The sequence below is a fragment of the Chanodichthys erythropterus genome, chromosome 15, assembly GCF_024489055.1.
Source record: "Chanodichthys erythropterus isolate Z2021 chromosome 15, ASM2448905v1, whole genome shotgun sequence".
Classification (NCBI taxonomy): domain Eukaryota; kingdom Metazoa; phylum Chordata; class Actinopteri; order Cypriniformes; family Xenocyprididae; genus Chanodichthys; species Chanodichthys erythropterus.
In genome coordinates, this window is record NC_090235.1 from 28,123,661 (window position 1) to 28,143,412 (window position 19,752).

Consider the following 19,752-nt stretch of genomic DNA (forward strand, 5'->3'; position numbering starts at 1 on the left):
CAAAGCAAAGAAATAATAAACCACTGCCAGATTACAATAAAATAATAATAAAACACTAATAATACACCGGAAGTTTGCCACGGTTCGACCAATCATCTTCGAGTGTTTCCTTGGCATTTCCTGTGTCAGTTAGAAGCAGCAGTGGGAAGGGTAAAGAGTGCTGACAAACATCAGAAGTGGTTTCTTGGACCAAAACGTGACACCGGTATTATTTTAAACACAATTATCTGACAACGCAGATACGTACATTGTGTTTGTTTTGAAAAATTGTAGAGCGCGTCAGGTCAGTTAGCAAATGTTTAACTGTGCGTTTGGTTAGCCGTGACTGCTAAACTAGTCGAGCGAGATGTTACACAGCTACAGCTCTACAGCTCTCAATTATACGTGTATGTTTATTTACAGTTAAAAACAGTCAGATACACGTAACACTTGTTCTTTTTAGGCACGTCTGTCGGTTGTTGTTCACTGAAGTTTGCGGGAAACATTTAAGAATTGACTGTCCTAAATGTGATCAAGTCGGATTTTAGTGATTAGCGCGTTTTAATGTTATGTAGTGAGTTACGTAGTCAACAAGTGTTATCCTCATTTGTTTTGTAAATCTCTTACACATCAGATTCGTTTTAATTGAATTGAAACCGAAACTGTTCAAGCTATTATATAGTCGTATTCGTTTATCTGTGTAATGTGGTGTCTTTTTATATTTGTTCAAAGATCAGCAATGCAGAGAAGGGAGATTGAGGATCCAGTTGCTGATAGCAGTGCAGATGATACGGAGGAGAGCACCGCGGCATCTGAGATGACCAACAGTCCTAAAGAAACCGAAACACAGCCGGACGGCACACCAACCAACAGTGCTCAGACTGATGAAGGCTGTAAGGGACCTGACACTTTTTTTTTTCTTTTCCTTTTGTGTTCTAAACTAGCAAAATGTTAGTGCATTCACATCTTCATTGTGGAAAGGTCATTGCTATATTTCTTCTCCCATGTTCCTTTGTGTTCAGTGGCAGAGGCTGCAGCGCTTTCTTCTTCCCGTGACATGGCTGAGGAGCTGAGTAGACAGCTGGAGGACATCCTTAGCACCTATTGTCATGAGGATGGTGGAGTTGGCAGCGAGGATGTGGCAGTGACCAATGGGCAGCCTGATGGTGTGGAAGTGAATGGGCTGTCTGAGAAGGAGGACAGCAAACAGGAGGAGGCCAAACTGAATGGCAACGGATGCGTGGAGAAGGACCAGAAGAAGCTGCAAGAGAAGAAGAAAGTGAAGGGACTTGGTGAGTCAGTGTGTTTGCTTACATTTGTAGCGCTACCAACCTTTGACTTGCTATTAATGCAATAGCACACGAAAACACTTATGTACGTTGAAGGGTTAGTTCACCCAAAAATGAAATTTCTGTCATTAATTAATTATTCATGTCGTTCCACACCCGTTCATCTTTGGAGGATAAAAAAAAAAAAAACTCGGATTTCATCAAAATATCTTAAAAATATTTGTGTTAAATTAAGATATTTTGATGAAATCCGAGAGTTTATTTTATTTTTTATCCTCCATTGAAAGCAAAGAAATTACTGTATTCATTGTCCAAAAAAGTAGTAAAAACATTGGTAAAATAGTCAACGTGACTACAGTGGTTCAACCTTAATGTTATGAAGTGATGGAAATACTGTGAGCAAAAACAAAACAAAAATAACGACTTTATTCAACAATTTTTCCTCTTCCCTGTCAGTCTGTAAGCAGTTGGCGCAGTGCTGCATTTCTGTGTTTACGTCCGAACGCCGGCTCATTATTGGCCAGCTTCACACACGCAACTCGTGCTGCTCATGTGAACAGGTGTCGGCCAATACTGAGCCGCCTTTCAGACATAGAACCTGGAAGCTGCAACAAAAATAGTGTAGCAGAGGAGAGACAGGGAGAGGATGAATTTGTTGAATGAAGTCGTTATTCTTTTGTATTTGTGCACAAAAAGTATTCTTGAATGTGATAGTTTTGTTGCTTTCAATAGAGGATAAAAAAACCTCGGATTTCATCAAAATATCTTGATTTGTGTTCCGAAGATAAATGAAGGTCTTACAGGTTTGGAAAGACATAAGGGTGAGTAATTAAGGGTGACAGAAATTTCATTTTTGGGTGAATTAATTTTTTTTTTGAGAGAGAGAGATTTGAGAAGTGAATACTTTCATTTAGCAAGAACCCATGATAAAATGTGACCGTAAAGACATAGAAACAAAGATATAACATTACATTACTAAAGATTCCTATTTCAAATAAATGCTGTTCTTTTGTACTATTCATCAAAGAATCCTGAAAAAAAAAAATGTATCATGGCTTTTACAAAAATATTAAGCATCACAACTGTTTTCAACATTGATAATAGTAAGAAATGTTTCTTGAGCAGCAAATCAGCATATTAGAATGATTTCTGAAGGATCATGTGACACTGAAGACTGCAATGATGCTGAAAATTAAGCTTGGTCATCAAAAAAATTAATTATATTTTAAAATATATTCATATAGATTAGTGTTGTAAAAAGTACCGACCGCAATACCAAGTTGGTACGGAAATTTAAAAAATGTGATGCTTTGAGCGCACGGAAGTGTTTGAATTTATCGGTTAGGTTTGCTGATAGACGCCTGCTCTTCAAATGCTCCCGTGTGTATCTGTATAAGCACTTGGTGAATTTGGGCTCTCGTTTATTTTAATCATTAATAGTCATAGGGAAAAAAGGTGAGAGGGTACCCTGTATAGTTGGTATCATTTAGATTTTTTTTTTTCTGACATGTACCCAAAATATTTCCAAGATCTGATTTGAAATCAAGATACCGAGATCTATCCTTAACCTTAATTCCATTCTCTGTGCATTGTAGGCAAGGAGATAACCCTTCTAATGCAGACTCTCAACACACTGAGCACTCCAGAGGAGAAACTGGGTGGTCTCTGTAAGAAATATGCTGAGCTGGTAAGACTTGATGATCAGAAGATGTCAATATCTCAAAGCATTTGTTGTATACAGAGAAAAGATCACTCTTAGAGAGAGAGAGTAGAAAATAGTCAGAGAAAAATACATATTGGGTGCAAAAAATCTTTACTAACATTATAAATGGAGCTCAAGGATAAAAAATAAAACAATAAACATTTTAAGTTATTTGAAAGTAGTTTCATGTAGTGATAGAGTAGTCAGTGTACACTGACTGATACTAGACGGTGCTCTGTGTTAAGATGAGCTGATAGAAGTTAGCTTGAAACGGAAGCTGCAATTTGTCTTTTCTACCCTGTTGTGACATATATCCGAGTGAAATGGATTCTTGAAGAAAAAATGTTAGGCAGGACCTCGTTTTGTCCATCGTTGTATCATTGTGGTTTGCTATTGCTGTGATGTCATGTGAGTGACCGGTTGTCCCACCCTCACACCAGTAAACGCATCATCAGTGAAGAGATGTCGATGCAAGAGGGTGGAAAAGATATTATGACTAAAGATTGTTGCCATTTCAGCTGACTGGGCTTCATTTTGTCTACATGCATACAATACCAGGAAGTGCAGGGCATTTTCAGCTCGCATTTCCACATTAAGAGCTTTCTTCAGTGAAACATATACAGTATTTCACAAAAGTGAGTACTCCCCTCACATTTCAGCAACCATTTTAGTATATCTTCCCAAGCGACAATACTATAGAAATGAAAATTGTATATACTTTAGATTAGTCAATGTGCTGTTCGTGTTGTAGTACAGATTTACTGTTCTCTAAAAATAACTCAACATACAGCCATTATTGTCTAAATAACTGGCAACAAAAGTGAGTACACCCTAAGTGAACATGTCAAAACTGTGACCGAAGTGTATTTTGTGTGAGCACCACTGTTATCTAGCACTGCCTTAATCCTCCTGGGCATGGAATTCACCAGAGCTGCACAGGTTGCTGCTGGGATCCTCTTCCACTACTCCATAATGACATCACAGAGCTGCTGGATGTTAGACGCATGGCGCTTCTCCACCTTCTGCTTGATGATGCCCCACAGGTGCTCAATAGTGTTCAGGTCTGGAGACATACTTGGCCACTCCATCACCTTCAGCTTCCTCAGCAAGGCAGTTGTCATCTTGGCGGTGTGTTTGGGGTCATTATCATGTTGGAAAATGCCAGTTTCTGAAGAGATGGCATCATGTTCTGCTTCAGAATGTCACAGTACTTGTTGGAATCCATGTCTCCCTCAATGAAGTGCAGTCCCAGCAGCACTCATGCAGCCTCAGACTATGATGCTACCACCACCATGCTTGACTGTAGGCAAGACACAATTTTCTTGGTACTCCTCACCACACATGCTGGATACCATCTGAGTCAAACAAGTTTATCTTAGTCTCATCAGACCACAGGACATGGTTCCAGTAATTCATGCTCTTGGACAGGTTGTCCTCAGCAAACTGTTTGCGGGCTTTCTTGTGAGCCAGACTTGGCTGCAAACTGACTTGTTGCAGTGTGCGGCATATGGTCTGAGCACTAACAAGCTAACGTTTCGCGTTAACCTCTAAACATAAACATAAACCTCTAACCTCTAAAGCAATGCTGGCAGCACTCATGTGTCTGTTTTTTGAAGCCAGCTTCTGCACCTGACACACAGCATAAGGACTCATCTTCTTTGATCAAGCCTTGCAAGGCCTGTTCTGAGTGGAACCCATCTTGGAAAACCTCTGTATGACCCTGGCCACTGTACCGTAACTCCGTTTCAGGGTGTTACCGATCTTCTTATAGCCTAGGCTAACTTTGTGGAAAGCAACAATTGTAATTCTCAAATCCTCAGAGAGTTCTTTGCCATGAGGTGCCATGTTGAACTTTCAGTGGTCAGTATGACAGAATTGTACTCACAGCACCAAATTTTAACTGCTCCAATACAAGATACACTAATGATGAATAGGACATGTGGCTTTGCATGGTTAAACGATGTAGAGGTGTTATCACTTAGGGTGTACTCCACTTTTGTTGCCAACTATTTAGACAATTATGGCTGTATGTTAAGTTATTTTTAGAGGACAGTAAATCTATACTGCTATACAAGCAGCACATTGACTACTCTAAAATATATACAAGTTTCATTTCTATGGTATTGTCCCTTGAGAAGATGCTAAAATAGTTACTGAAATGTGAGGGGTGGACTCACTTTTGTGAGATACTGTATAAAGATGTTTCACATCACATGCATATGCTATTGACTACTGATGTTCTAGTATCATGACAACCCTAATTTAGACAACTGTCCTGCTTTGTTTCTTTTAGCTAGAGGAGCACCGTAACTCTCAGAAACAGATGCGGGCTCTTCAGAAGAAGCAAACGCAGCTGATCCAGGAGAAGGACCACTTAAGAAATGAGCACAGCAAGGCCATCCTGGCGCGCAGCAAGCTGGAGAGTCTCTGTCGAGAATTGCAAAGACACAACCGCACACTTAAGGTACACTAACTTGATATGAATGCAAATAACAGGATATCGGTTATTTATGCAGAAAGGGTACACTGTAATCCATCATGTCTGTGGTGCCTGCCACATGCAAAATCTAAATTCAAAGGTGTTCAAAGGTACTTCCTGCTCAAAATATTATTTAATCGGTCTGTTCCAACTCCACTTTTCACATAACCAGAAGCTTGTTGCATTATATTTTCTTTAGTGAGATTAATGGATTGATGTTTGCTTTACTTGGCAGGAGGATGGTGTGCAACGTGCCCGATTGGAGGAGGAGAAAAGGAAGGAAGTGACCTCACATTTCCAGGTGACGCTGAATGACATCCAAGCTCAGATGGAGCAGCACAACGAGCGTAATGCAAACCTAAGACAGGAGAACATGGAGCTGGCTGACAAACTGAAGAAACTTATTGAGCAGTACGAGCTCAGAGAGGAGGTGAGAGATACAGACATAAAGGATGAAAAGTGAAGAGAACTTCTGGAAGGAAAAATAAGTTTGTAATGCCTTTTAACTGAAGTTAAAGCCTGTAAATAGGAATACATCTATGCTAGTGTTAAGCTTTAAACAATACAGTACAGTACTGTTTATGATGCCATATTAAGCTAATTGTTTGTGATTCTGTAAAAAAATTTAAAGTTTATTACAGTGACATTCATATTTTTTATGTATTACTTGAGTTTTGGTTTGGAGTCGCTGTCCTTAAGAACATAGTTTTTTCTCTCAGCATATTGACAAGGTGTTCAAGCACAAAGATCTGCAACAGCAGCTGGTAGATGCAAAGCTTCATCAGGCACAGGCACTGCTCAAGGACTCAGAGGACCGTCATCAGAAGGAGAAAGACTTTGTGAGTTTCTACATCCTTTGCCCAGTACTTCAAACATGTAGTCAGCTGAAGTTACAGAAACAAACTTATTCTCTCTTAATTGTGGGAATGAATGTACCATAAATTTACTGTGAAACTGCCACTGTATGTGCACCAGTGTGGTTATGCCTTCTGAACAGAGCTGCCGGTCGCTAATTAAGATTCTTATGGTCTCTCATTTCTTTCTTTTCCAGCTCCTGAAAGAAGCAGCTGAGTCTCAGAGGATGTATGAGCTCATGAAACAGCAGGAAGTTCATCTGAAACAGCAGGTGAGGGACATAAGACAGATCTGACCTAACTCACACAATTATAGGACAAACCCAGTTATTAGTGGCTTTTTTGGAAAGAAATGTATACTTTTATTCAGGGATGCATTAAAATGATCAAATGCGACGGTAAAGACATTTAAAATGTTACTAAATATTTCTATTTCAAATAAATGCTGTTCTTTTGAACTTTTTGTTAATCAAAGAATCCTGAAAAAAATATAAGCAATGTTTTCAACATTGATAATAAGAAATGTTTCTTGAGCAGCAAATCAGCATATTAGAATGATTTCTGAAGTATCATGTGACACTGAAGACTGGAGTAATGATGCTGAAAATTCAGCTTTGCCATCACAGGAATAAATTACATATTAAAATAAAAAACAGTTATATGCCTTTGTGAGCATTAGAGACTTCTTTCTAAAACATTAAAATCTTACTGGCCCTAAATGTTTGAATGGTAGCGTATACCACTCGGCAGAAAATTGCGTTGATTAGAAGGAGGGATCTAGAAAATACCCAGAACTCCCTAGAATTGTGATGATGGTTGACTTAAGTAAATCTGAGGCTAAAATGTTTTTGATTTGTCTTTTTCAGCTCTCATTGTACACAGAGAAGTTTGAAGAGTTTCAGAACACACTTTCCAAAAGCAACGAGGTGTTCACAACTTTCAAACAAGAGATGGAAAAGGTAAATGACTGTTTAGTAGTGATTAGTGGATGTTGTGGACTTCACACTCTTACAAAGAAACTGTTAGTCTGCAAGGCCTGTATTCATGCATAGAATGTAGGTCGTTTTGTCACACATTTCACAAAACAACAACATAAATTGTCTGTGTTTATGTGAAAGGTGCTTTAATCTGTTTTTGTATCATGCTGCAGATGACCAAGAAGATTAAGAAGCTGGAGAAGGAAACAACCATGTACAGATCACGATGGGAAAGCAGTAACAAAGCTCTGCTGGAGATGGCAGAGGAGGTGATTGTTGTACTCAGATCTTTGCCAGTTCTGTTCTGTCATATTTGACAGTTAAGGCCCTGATATACTCACAGTTAAGTTACTCTTCATTCTCCGCTTGGGGGTAAAAAGACATTTGAAATAGCTTTTCAGTGGTATACTGTTAGTGAACATCTCGATGCCACCTGTGCTTTTGAGAGCAACTTTTAGATGAATATGTAAATGTGTTGCGTGCTTTCTTCTAAATGACAAGAAAGAAAGCATCTGCTCATAGCGATGTGGATATGTTTTCACCAGCTCTGCACTTCAGCACTCCAGTCAAGTCACATCATGTTTATTTAAATAGCACTTTTTACAATAGCAAGCATCTTTACAGTATTAAACATAAAAAAGTGTCAGTTTCGCTTCAATTTGAATTACAGCTCCAATAGCTGCATCTCCATTACCCTTCAAATTGTGCAAATTGAAATTGCAAATTGAAAATATGCCCGATCGAAACATGCCAATTTTGCGAAAACTCCCATGCATCACAAAAAAGTTTTTTCGCTTGCATGAGGTGTTTTTTCAGGCAATTTGCAATCAGGCAAAACTGCAATAGAAACAGTTTCTTCGCATTTACAGGTCACCTGGCTTATGTAAAAGTTAAACATTCTTTAAAGATGGCGCGGTATGTTTGGACAGAAGATGAGAGAGAGTCCTTTTATTAAACTCATAAAAGGCAAATGATTGCTAGATAATGCATTCTACACAACAAAGAAATGCAATTTATAGGAGGGTGAAACACCCAGAAACATCTCATGCATGGCCGCTCCAAAGTATAAGGGGCTTTTCTTGCCATTAATGCTTTGATAACATGCCTGCATCTCCTTTGATTAAAAATAATGGCTAGTGCAGTGGCTGCGATATACCTAAACCTACTAACATCCTTTGCCATGATTTTTGGAATGATGTCACAAGAGGACAAAAAAAAAATTTTAGTCGCATAACATCAGTTAATCGAAACATCATTTCACAATAGTGACAATCGACATTTAGAAAATTATTGCAAAATTTTTGCACAAATCTGTAATGGAATCCCAGCTGATTTCTACCATAAAGCTGCTCTCTAGTATGTTTGTTTTAAAAGGATTAGTTCACTTTAAAATGAAAATTACCCTAAAGTTATCCTAGGTGTAGACGAATACAATTGGAGTTATATTAATAATCACTCTGATGCTTTTAAGCATTATAATGGCATTGAAAATAAAAGTCCTTCTGAAATGAAGCGATGTGTTTAAGAAACGTATCCATATTTAACATGTTATAAAGTGAAATAACTAGCTTTCGCCAGACCGCCTTCTGTCAATTTACGAAAAAAGCATAACTGACGTCTTCTCAGTTATGCTTGTTTCGTAAGTTGAATATAAAATGCTTAGGACGTAGTGTAAGTTCTTTGAACTGCACAGATGTTACACTTTCTTTGAAAGTTGAATACAGAAGGCGGTCTGGCGGAAGTTAGATATTTTACTTTATTTAACATATTAAATATGGCAATTTGTCTTACACAAACACATCACTTCATTTCAAAAGGCCTTTATTAACCCCCCGGAGCCGTGTGGAGTACATTTATGATGGATGGATGCATTTTTTTTTTTTTGAGTTTCAAACAGGTGGTTTCCGTGTACTGCAATTATAAAGTGAAGGAGCATCAGGGTGATTTTTAATATAACTCTGATTGTATTCGCCTGAAAGAAAAAAGTCATATACACTTGGAATGGCTTGAGGGTGAGTAAATCATGGGGTAATTTCCATTTTAAAGTGAACTAATCCTTTAATGCTGGCCATCTGACCTTGACTGACTGAACAGAAGAACTGAACCAAAGACTGAACCAAAGACTCCAAAGAAGGTGGAGTTACAGAGTCACACTTACCGAATACATAATCACCACTGACCAATGGTAATTCAACAGGGTTTACCAGCCAGAGCAAACATTTTCAGAAATATAACTTTGGCAAACTGTTTTGAACTATTGAAACAAACGCTAAACAAACTTCGTTTTGGCCTCATTTTTTTTTTTTAATTATGTCACCCTAGTTTGTTCTACAATTTAGTTTGAAGTATATCGGGCCTTTTAAATTTAAAACTTTGTTACAGCAGTAACTGTTTAAAAGCTGTAAATTTTAGCTGTAAATGTTTTCTCTCTGTTGTCCACTTTAGAAGACACTACGAGACAAGGAATTTGAAAGCCTGCAGGTGAAGGTGCAGCGACTGGAAAAGCTCTGTCGTGCATTACAGATAGAGCGTAATGAGCTGAGCAAGAAGGTTCAGGGTGTCTCCACAGGCGTTGAGAATAGGCCAGAAACAGAGACGGGGTCACCACCTGAAGCGATAGACTCAGAAGAGGGCAGCCCTGTCCATCAGAACAGCCCAGAGACTCCACAAACCACTTGTAGCCCAGTGTGCCACTGCGGTCCAGATCTGGAGGCTGAGAGTCACAGAGAGGTGTGCTCAACCCAGGATTGAGTCTTGCTGTTTCTTGGTGGCCAGGACACACACACAATCCTTCCCACCTCTACCAGACCCCCGACCCTCCATCAGCAGTCGGAGTCTGTTGTTTTCTGCATCTGCGTCTGTGACAGAACTGCTGACTCGTCTGCTTTTGGGGGGTTTTCATTGTGTCAGGGAAGATTGTGCCTTCAACATGACCCCTATGCTGCGTTTATACTCTTTGGTTTTTATGTGGCTTGCTTTATCCCACCTTATTCTCGAGAAAATTCCATATTTGCATTTAGAGGGGCATTGATGTTGCTGCTGTCTTGGAATGCTCAGTGTTTGTCCACTAAATGCTTGTCTCTTTTCAGTTTGTCTGAAAAAAAAAAGAAAAGTAAAGAATCTTAACAGATGGATTGCTGTAATTGGGGAAAAATTCTTTGCCATGAAACAGCAGTTGTTATGTGACATGCTTTGTCTTTGGGTGTTTTTATTTCATTTCTCGCCTTAAGTTGTTGTATTAGGTAAAATATGCTTGTGCACTTCCCAACCACTCGATTTCTTTTTATTTCTTATAAATAATCTGCACCAAACAAAGAATGTATGATTTATTATTCATCACTTCTCAGAGTTTAGAAATGTAGATGTACGGTTAAGGCTAACATTGTTTTGAGTTTAAGGGTCATCTAATCTGAACCCATATTTCTTTTAAGCTTTTGCACAACACTTGAATTTATCACATGTATTTTTAAATGAAGTTTACACCATCTTTAAACACCACTAGATTCTTTCAGATAATATATCCAGCATTGTAGATACATTCCTTTAACTCATTCCATTAACTTCTAATTAGGAATGTGCACTTAAATGATGTCATGACCGCAGGGATTTCATTCAGTGTGTGATTTCAGTTTGGATGGTTTTCATATTATTTCAGATACTGATCACATGGCTGTTTGTGTTAGTGGCTTACTAAATGTTTAACATATTAAAAACGGTTGAATCCCCAGCCCAATTTTATCATATTAAACAAGAAGATTCAAGAACACTATGCAATTCTAGCTCTGTTCATGTCATCTCGGTGTTTAGCATGTGAGCAAAGCACTGACATGCTGAATAATGAATGTATGTTTGACACAAAGTGACTTAGTTCTGAGATGTCAGTAAATTTCAGCACTCTTGGATTTTTTTTTCCCCAGTGCATTTACATCCTATAATTGTACCCTTTCAGTTCCATTCTGAGTGTAGAAAAATTGCTGGTAAAGTGTTGAATAAGAAGTGCATAAAGTTATAATTTGGCCATGTAAACTCATCCACGTTTCATTCCAGTCAAGGTTACTGCACAGGTTTAAATTTTCTGTTTCAAAAAGTTTGTCAACCGGTATGTGTGTGGAAATCATCATTTTAACTTATTTGCCAGTCATTCTTTCAATTTGACATTCCCATTATATAAGAAGGTACCAAAGATCTGTTGTTTTTTTTCCACACCCTGTATACATTTGCAAATTAAAATACTAAGAAAATTAAATATGATTTATTTGTATTCATTGTCGAAAACTGATATGTCACAGGATAACACCAATAACATCTGTATCTCGGTAGCTTAAAGAGTGTCCTGATTTCAAATATTAAACATTATTTAAGTACAAATAAACGTTTATATTATGTATTAATTTAGTGTGTGTGTGACTGTTATTTTAATAGTAATACTAGTTTTTGTCTAGTCTCAGTTAAAATGGTACAGTGTTGCCTCCAGGCAACATGGTCTATTTTAGTTTGTTTTTAATAAAATAAGGCACCAATTGATTGATCAAATGTATCTCAGGACAGAATAACTGAAATACTAATCAATAAAAGTGCAAAACATGACCAACAGCACGTCACATGACTCCATATTTTCTCCATTGAAAGGGCTTTTTTCCACTTGTTTGTATCCATTTAATCACCCACAAAAAATATGAGTCACCTTCACTGGCAAATAAAGAAGTATGTTTAAGAACTTTACATTATATATCATCAAATGTTTTCGAGAAAATAATAAAAAACTGTGTGTTGTACTATTGTACCATAATGGAATCGCATAAGGCCATACAGGCATAATTGTTTGAATACAAATGTATTATATTTGTAAGGAAAAGAGTTAGAATTATCTAAATATGTTGGCATTTTCACATGATTTTGTAATGTGCTTATAAGAATAGTAATTCACATACTATATCTGCATATATTATATGCACATTTGCTATAGCACTTCAAACAGGTATAAAACACAGGTAGCACTGGCAGTTGATGAGGGTGAGGATGAGGAAAATGAAATCATAGTGACAATCTGTCAGGGAGAGAGTGAGGGTGAGAGAGAAGATGGAGATGAGGATGAAGATGGATATGATAACTTGATATAATAACATAATATAATGATTTATATAATATTTGTGTTCCACTATGGTACAATGTTGCCTGAGGGCAACAGCTGGATATAAAATGTTACTTTTTATTAAATATGAAACTTTTAATACATTAAAAACTAGATAAATGTGTTTGTTCAAGTGTCTAGTTAAAGAATTTATGTTTTCAATAAATATATTTCTTTTTTTCTACATGAAAATGCCAAATGTTTAAATGTTCCATTGTGGTACTATGTTGCCTCGAGAGAAAATAAATAATTTAAAAATTTATGAAAATGTTTACTGATATTGTTTAAATGTCCAATTTTAAGCAGGAAAAACAACACAAATAATTTTCTTTCTCATTGATATCATATTGCGTACCATAGAGGGTTAACGTTTGCGACAAATAATATAACAAAAACATTTAAAAATGTATTATCATCTCATTATTCAAGAAGCGCTAACAAAATTATCACTTTCTATTCTTATGTTATGTTCTATCCGGACCGTTAGAATTGTTCATTGTTCAACAGGGACCTGTTTTTGTCTGTACAGGAAGTGAAGTCCGTCTTTTCCGTTTCTAACCGGGCGCAGTTGAGCACGCGTACCGCGTACTGTGTTTTTCTGCGGCAGATTGAAATATAATTTCGATCATATTCTGCCCGTACGAAACCGGCGATAATGGTAAGCATAGGTCTACGTATTACTTGAGCTATTAAATGTAATGCAGACGCACCGGAAGTCTGTTAACCGTTGGTTCTTCATTAGCTAGCAGATGCTAAGTTTTACATTGGTCAAATATTCTTCATTGTGATGAGAAGTTAATGATTGTTATATTACTGTAGCGTCACCTGTATTAGTGAGAACACTTACAGCAAGGCATTCAATCGTGTGTAACTACAGTGACTCTGTTGTCATGTATTAAATCATGAACATTAAACACTCATGCTTTATATTTCCTATAGAAACCCATTCTTCTGCAGGGCCATGAGAGGTCCATCACTCAGATCAAATACAACAGAGAGGGAGATCTCTTGTTCTCAGTAGCCAAGGATCCAGTAAGTGATAAACTACAACATCACAATTTGTCAATGCATTTTTTGGGATTATATTTTTACATGTACATTGTCATTTTAGATTGCGAATGTTTGGTACTCTGTCAATGGAGAAAGGCTCGGCACTTATAATGGACACACCGGTGCCGTCTGGTGTGTGGATGTTGACTGTATCCTTTCTAAATGATCTTCAGTGTTGAAAAAATGCTAAATGAATTTTATTTATTTATTTTTTCTTGCGTCATTTGGATATATGTGAATATGTCCCCTGCAACTTTCTTTACTACATGTCATTTGTTTTTGGAAAAAATGTTTCTTAACATGTTTCAAAGGGGACACAAAGAATGTCTTGACTGGATCTGCTGATAACAGCTGCAGGCTCTGGGACTGTGAGACAGGTTGGCAGTGTATTATAATAGAAAATACACAAATAATTCTCTTTTTTTTGTGCTTTCTTTATGCATGGCAACAACAAAGCAACAAAAGGATAAAATTTTTACATATGTGTGTGTATATATATATTATATATATTATATATTATGTATGTATGTATATGTGTGAGTGTTTAAAAACAATGCTAAACCTTTAGTCTTTTAATGTTTTTCTCCTTACAGATTGTTTTTTAAATATTAATATCTAATATTAAATCTTAATATTATAAAACATTATTATTATTATTATTATTATTATTATTATTATTATTATTTTCAAACAAACAACTCAAAATTGTCAAATATTTTAAACATTTAATAAAATTTAAAAAAATATTAATATTTTAAAATCAAATTGCAGTGGCTTATAATTATTATTACTATTGTTATTATTACTAAACTATTCTACATTTTCTCAGTTTCAGCCTTTTATTGTTTTTGTTTTTTTCACATTTATTTTGCAATCTCCAGACAGTCACACCACCTGCATATTGTTTTTAAAATATTAACTATTTAAAATAAAATTACAGTTACTTATTATTATTATTATTATTATTATTATTACCACCCAATTGGAAATTCTCAATTTCTGCCTTTTTTTTTAGTCTCCAGTCACACCACCTACACATTACAATTTAAGCCCTCTCAGAGAATATTAAAAATATTTTAATTCAGAAATTGAAATGTTCATCAAAGTTTTTTAATTATTTTTTTAAATGAAATTTAGCATCATGTCTTTATTGTATTTGTCCAGTGTTGTAAGTTGAGCTTCTTTTCACAAACCATGCCAAGACTAAACTATTATTTATTGTCAATTTAAATGCTTTGTCAACAAGCTGTGTTTTACAAAATGTCCAAAAAAAATTATATATATGGTCTTTTCCGCCAGGAAAGCAGCTGGCTCTGCTGGAGACCAGCTCGGCGGTCAGGACGTGTGGCTTTGACTTCAGTGGGAACATCATAATGTTTTCCACAGACAAGCAGATGGGCTACCAGTGCTATCTCAACTATTTCGACCTGCGAGACCCCCAGCAAATTGGTTAGTATTTTGACTTTTGGTGATTAAAACAGTACTGGTGATGCTGCCTGTCAGAGGTATTCATATTTTGTTTCTCTCCCATAGAGGACAACCAGCCATATCTGTCTGTGCCCTGCAGTGAATCAAAGATCACCAGTGCTGTATGGGGTCCGCTGGGGGAGTTTGTGATTGCTGGCCATGAAAATGGAGAAATTAACCAGTTCAGTGCTAAGGTTTGTGTCTGTTGTTTCTTTTTAGTGGTGGGCCGTTATCGGCATTAATGTGCTGCGTTAACGTGAGACTCTTATCGGGCGATTAAAAAAAATATCGCCGTTAATCTATTCTCAAAGTTGGGTTGGGAGCTGGGTCTATTCTACGCAAGTTATGATGACTTTCACCTTGATAGTTTAGCGCGGATGTATACCTAGCCGAATTGACCCTTCGCAAAGACCCGCCCCCCTTAGTTACTGTTGCTTTCACACCACACACAGTGATAAATGCATCACGGAGCAAAGAGGACACTGACAACACGTCGACAGACAAGACAGAGCAGGTTACTTATGATATTTAACAAAGTCACAGCTTTAAAACTGTGTAGTTTTTTTTTAAGAATTTCAAACAATAAAAACCGTTTTGTTGCTCTTTAATATGTTGTGACAGATTGCTGTAGCACCTCAGCTCAAGAAGCTCGTAAACCGATCATCTCTCACTAAGAGTCCATTTATAGCATCAAATAAACATGAATGAACATGAGAATCAATGTTGTTTCAAACGCGGAAAGATGTCAATATACACAATTTTTCAAGTTTAACTCCACCGAGGTTAATCTTCTAACTCCTATCTGCTTTGTCGGACAAAATGGCGGATTACTTTTAGTCATTTGCTGCGTCCCAATTCGCCTACTTATAATACGCCCTAAAAGTATGTACTCTTTCTGTGAACAAAAAGTACTTACTTTTGAGTGTGTAGCAAGAGAGTAGACAAGCTTTGGGACATAATATCACGTCATACAGTTGCGTCTTTGTTCTCTGTCGCATCCAGTCACCGTAAACTGGCCTGTCAATCATTTTACATCCTCCACATTTCATTTAGCTCATTTCCTACCGTATCGGAGAGAAATGCAGCACGTTGATCTGCAGTCGCGAGTCTTTCATGTGGAGAACTCTTCTCATATTAATGCATAATGATGCATTTAAAAGTTAATGGCCAATCAGATCTTTATAAAAGTCCACATTGGTATTTGCAGATGAAAATAAATATTTTCTATCAGTTTGAACTGATTATTAGTCACTTAAACAACCTCTCAGCGTCGATCGTGCATATTCGCCATGTTTTGTAGTTTTTAACACTTTTTACTCGCGTTCGTAGTTCTGAACTGAATCTTCGTCCAAAGTGCAATGGGTTGTGGGCAATATTAGCTTGCACGGATCCACACTTTGCAAATCTACTGGAAATAGTAGACCATCCGGGGACTTTTGGCATACTCTTTTCAAACATACTATGCTTTGGGACACTTATTTTAATCTCACATACTATTTAGGATGGATAGTATGGACATTGGGAAGCAGGGACAATTTGGGTATCTCACATATTCTGAATGTCTTCGGCAGAATTCAAATGAGCCAATTTAATCTAGATTAATCTAGATTAATTTCAAGATTAATCTAGATTAAAAAAAATTAATCTATGCCCACCACTATTTATTTTACACTACCGTTTAAAAGTTTGGGGTCGGTCATTTTTATTATTATTATTATTATTATTATTATTAATTTATTATAATTTTTTTTAAATAATACTTTTATTCAGCAAGGGTACATTAAATTGATTTAAAATTAACATTAAAAACATTTATAATGTTACAAAATATTTAAAATAAATGCTGTTCTTTTGAACTTTGTTCATCCAAAAATTCTGGGAGAAAAAATGTATCCGTTTCCACAAATATATTAAGCAGCACAACTGTTTTCAACATTGATTATAGTAGGAAATGTTTCTTGAGCAGTAAATCAACATAGAATAATTTCTTATGGATCATGTGACACTGAAGACTGGAGTAATGCCTGCTGAAAATTCAGCTTTGCATCACAGGAATAAATTACATTTTAAAATACATTCAAATAGAAAACAGTTATTTTAAATTGTAGTAGTAATTCACAGTATTACTGTTTTACTGTATTTTAATCAAATAAATGCAGCCTTGTTGAGCATAAGAGACTTACGCATATCAACCCCACACTTTTGAATGATAATGTATATCTCCACCACATGCATCGTAATACCCATGAAGAGATGTTGTCTAATGTATGTGATTCTTTAGTCAGGAGAGGTCTTGAAGAAGGCAAAAGAACATACCAAACAGATCAATGACATCCAGTCATCTGTGGATCTCACAATGGTCATCACTGCCTCCAAAGACTGTACTGCCAAGGTCAGTGTTGGAACGTGAATCATAAACTCTGGCGGAAATGAATCTTGGTTAGTTTGACTCACATACCGCTTCCTTCATTGTTCAGTTATTTGACTCCACAACACTTGATCACATCAAAACCTTCAAAACAGAGCGACCTGTTAACTCCTCAGCCATCTCGCCCATCATGGATCATGTAAGTCTCTGAAATCTACTGTATTTGCCCTCACACTGAACTTGGGTTGTGTGTTATGTTGTGTAAATGTTTTCTATATTAGCAATAGCAGAGATGTTATGTGTTGCTTAGGTGGTGATGGGAGGTGGTCAGGAGGCTATGGAAGTCACAACCACCTCCACTAGGATCGGCAAATTCGAGGCCAGGTTAGTTTAATTGTCATACCTACACCTTTTTAAATGTGATTTCCATGTTTTGAAAAATAAATAAATAAAAATCACGAAAGTGCAATGATTTATAAAAAAAAAAAAAGATTCCTTATCCAGTACTGCCACTCTCTTCTAGGTTTTTCCATGCGGCTTATGAAGAGGAGTTTGGGCGTGTGAAGGGACACTTCGGCCCCATCAATTGTGTGGCATTCCATCCAGATGGGAAAAGGTTTGTGCTCAACCTTTCTATGTGCATTTAAAGTGCCCCTATTATGCGCTTTGAGATATTACTATTCATGCAGTGTGTTAAATAGCTGTTTGTGAATGTAAAAGACCTGGAAAGATTCAAACAGAGCACAACAAATGGAGTTATTGTCTCCCAAAAGAAAGAACAGGTTCTGAACTGCCTGAATGAGTTGTTAATAATTTCAGTCTTACTTTCTGCATAAACCTACACAGCAAAATCACCAGAGTTAAATCCACTCTGCTTGGAGTACATATGGTCCCTCTCTAAATGGTGTTAAAGTAACACTGAAGCAGAGTTAGTTAATGAGATAATTAAGCGAGTAATTAAGTGATAATTGAGCTTTAGTGATGAACACCTGCTGTTAACAAGCAGAATCACTGAAGAAAAGAGAAACACAAGAACTACAGCTGACTCCAGCCACAGTCTTAGATGAAACCTGAAGATAAAAGATATTATATCAAGATCTCAGCAGAGGAGGATCATCTTTTCTTCAGTTATTCTGCTTGTTAACAGCAGGTGTTCATCACTAATGCTCATTCATTGCTTAATTATCTCATTAACTTTAACTCTGCTTCAGTGTTACTTTAAAACTATTTAGAGAGGGCCCATATGTACTCAAAGCAGAGATTATTTAACTCTGGTGATTTTGCTGTGTACATAGGTTTGTAACAGATTTGCATAATACCAGCCTATGGTCTTCTTTGGCTTTCCGTGAAAAATGTCTACTTTGATCTGCCCTCAAACACTTTGATTCATACTTTCTTGACATTTCGAGAAGATGCTGTTTTCTGTCATGCACTTCCAAAGGATGAGGACTCGGGCTCGAATTGATATGTTAAAACAATTATTGTTCATATCACAGTGTATAAAAGTTCTGAGGAAGCCTCCGGAGCTGAAATTCTGATTTGGTAATAGACGTTTTGTTTCTGACCAAGCTGTTAGCAATAGACCAATCACAACAGACTTGGCCATCTGACCAATCGGTGGGCTCTTGAAAAGGAGGGGTTTAAAGATACTGAATCCTTATCGAACTGTTTTAGACACTGTGAGAAAAAGGTGATCCTGCAAAGTATATTATGACATTTTTTTTCTATCTCTTTTAATGCAAGTAAACTAAATTAGAAAGCTTTAATATATAGCATAATAGGGGCACATTACATTTTTGGTAACTATCCAATAAGGTATCATTTGTTAACATTAGTCAACATGAGGTAACCTTATCTAGGAGCAATACATACAGCATTTATTAATCTATGTTAATGTTAGTTAATAAAAATACAATTGTTCATTAGTTCCCAGTGCATTAATGTTAACACACAACTTTTGATTTAAAAAATGTAATTGTAAATGTAGAAATTTACACTAAGAATAATAAATACTCCTCACGGTTAGTTCATGTTAACAAATGAAACCTTATTGTAAAGTGGTACCAAAATGTTACCAAAAACCATAATGTTTTGCCATTGTTATCGTTAACTATTTAAAAAATGTCACTGCTTTCTTCCACCCACAGTTATAGCAGTGGAGGAGAGGATGGTTACGTCAGAATTCATTATTTCGATCCCCACTATTTTGATTTTGAGCTTGAGGCGTAATAACCAGTGACTGCCAGCATTCCCAACACCCAAGACAGATCGCCATTTGGACACACTAGTAACACCTGATCAACTACACAAGGCCAAGCATGGAGTTTTATACGGCCACCTTCATACAAATATTGCATTTAAAGCATTTGATGCAATGTGTATTTAAAGAATTTAACATTCTGAATAAACTGGGTTTGAGATATAAAGTGGACTCTTTTGTTATTGTCTTTTTATAC

At 36.6% G+C, this 19,752-nt stretch overlaps 2 protein-coding genes across 2 annotated transcripts; both read left to right on the top strand.

Annotated features, from left to right (window-relative positions):
- The first annotated feature begins 112 nt into the window (after nt 1-112).
- txlna (taxilin alpha) lies at nt 113-11,610 on the top strand. Its single transcript, XM_067411101.1, has 11 exons — nt 113-205; nt 712-872; nt 1,002-1,271; nt 2,864-2,955; nt 5,264-5,434; nt 5,685-5,879; nt 6,169-6,288; nt 6,501-6,575; nt 7,170-7,262; nt 7,454-7,549; nt 9,726-11,610. Exons 2-11 carry the CDS (start codon nt 719-721, stop codon nt 10,029-10,031), a joined length of 1,572 nt encoding a protein of 523 aa, XP_067267202.1. The 5' UTR covers nt 113-205; nt 712-718; the 3' UTR covers nt 10,032-11,610.
- Nucleotides 11,611-12,930: 1,320 nt separating this feature from the next.
- On the top strand, nt 12,931-19,722 carry eif3i (eukaryotic translation initiation factor 3, subunit I). The gene is made up of 11 exons (XM_067411381.1): nt 12,931-13,069; nt 13,351-13,443; nt 13,523-13,610; nt 13,773-13,838; nt 14,761-14,910; nt 14,995-15,122; nt 17,210-17,320; nt 17,406-17,495; nt 17,607-17,680; nt 17,820-17,912; nt 19,444-19,722. Exons 1-11 carry the CDS (start codon nt 13,067-13,069, stop codon nt 19,523-19,525), a joined length of 978 nt encoding a protein of 325 aa, XP_067267482.1. The 5' UTR covers nt 12,931-13,066; the 3' UTR covers nt 19,526-19,722.
- Nucleotides 19,723-19,752: the final 30 nt, after the last annotated feature.

Bases quoted from the DNA above. Each gene is read 5' to 3' on its own strand.
- eif3i (XM_067411381.1), top strand. The intron at 17,321-17,405 runs GTCAGTGTTGGA...TTCATTGTTCAG, and splicing joins CCAAAGACTGTACTGCCAAG to TTATTTGACTCCACAACACT. The intron at 17,913-19,443 runs GTTTGTGCTCAA...TTCCACCCACAG, and splicing joins TTCCATCCAGATGGGAAAAG to TTATAGCAGTGGAGGAGAGG.
- txlna (XM_067411101.1), top strand. From the start codon at position 719: ATGCAGAGAAGGGAGATTGAGGATCCAGTTGCTGATAGCAGTGCAGAT. The intron at 6,289-6,500 runs GTGAGTTTCTAC...TTTCTTTTCCAG, and splicing joins ATCAGAAGGAGAAAGACTTT to CTCCTGAAAGAAGCAGCTGA. The intron at 7,263-7,453 runs GTAAATGACTGT...ATCATGCTGCAG, and splicing joins TCAAACAAGAGATGGAAAAG to ATGACCAAGAAGATTAAGAA.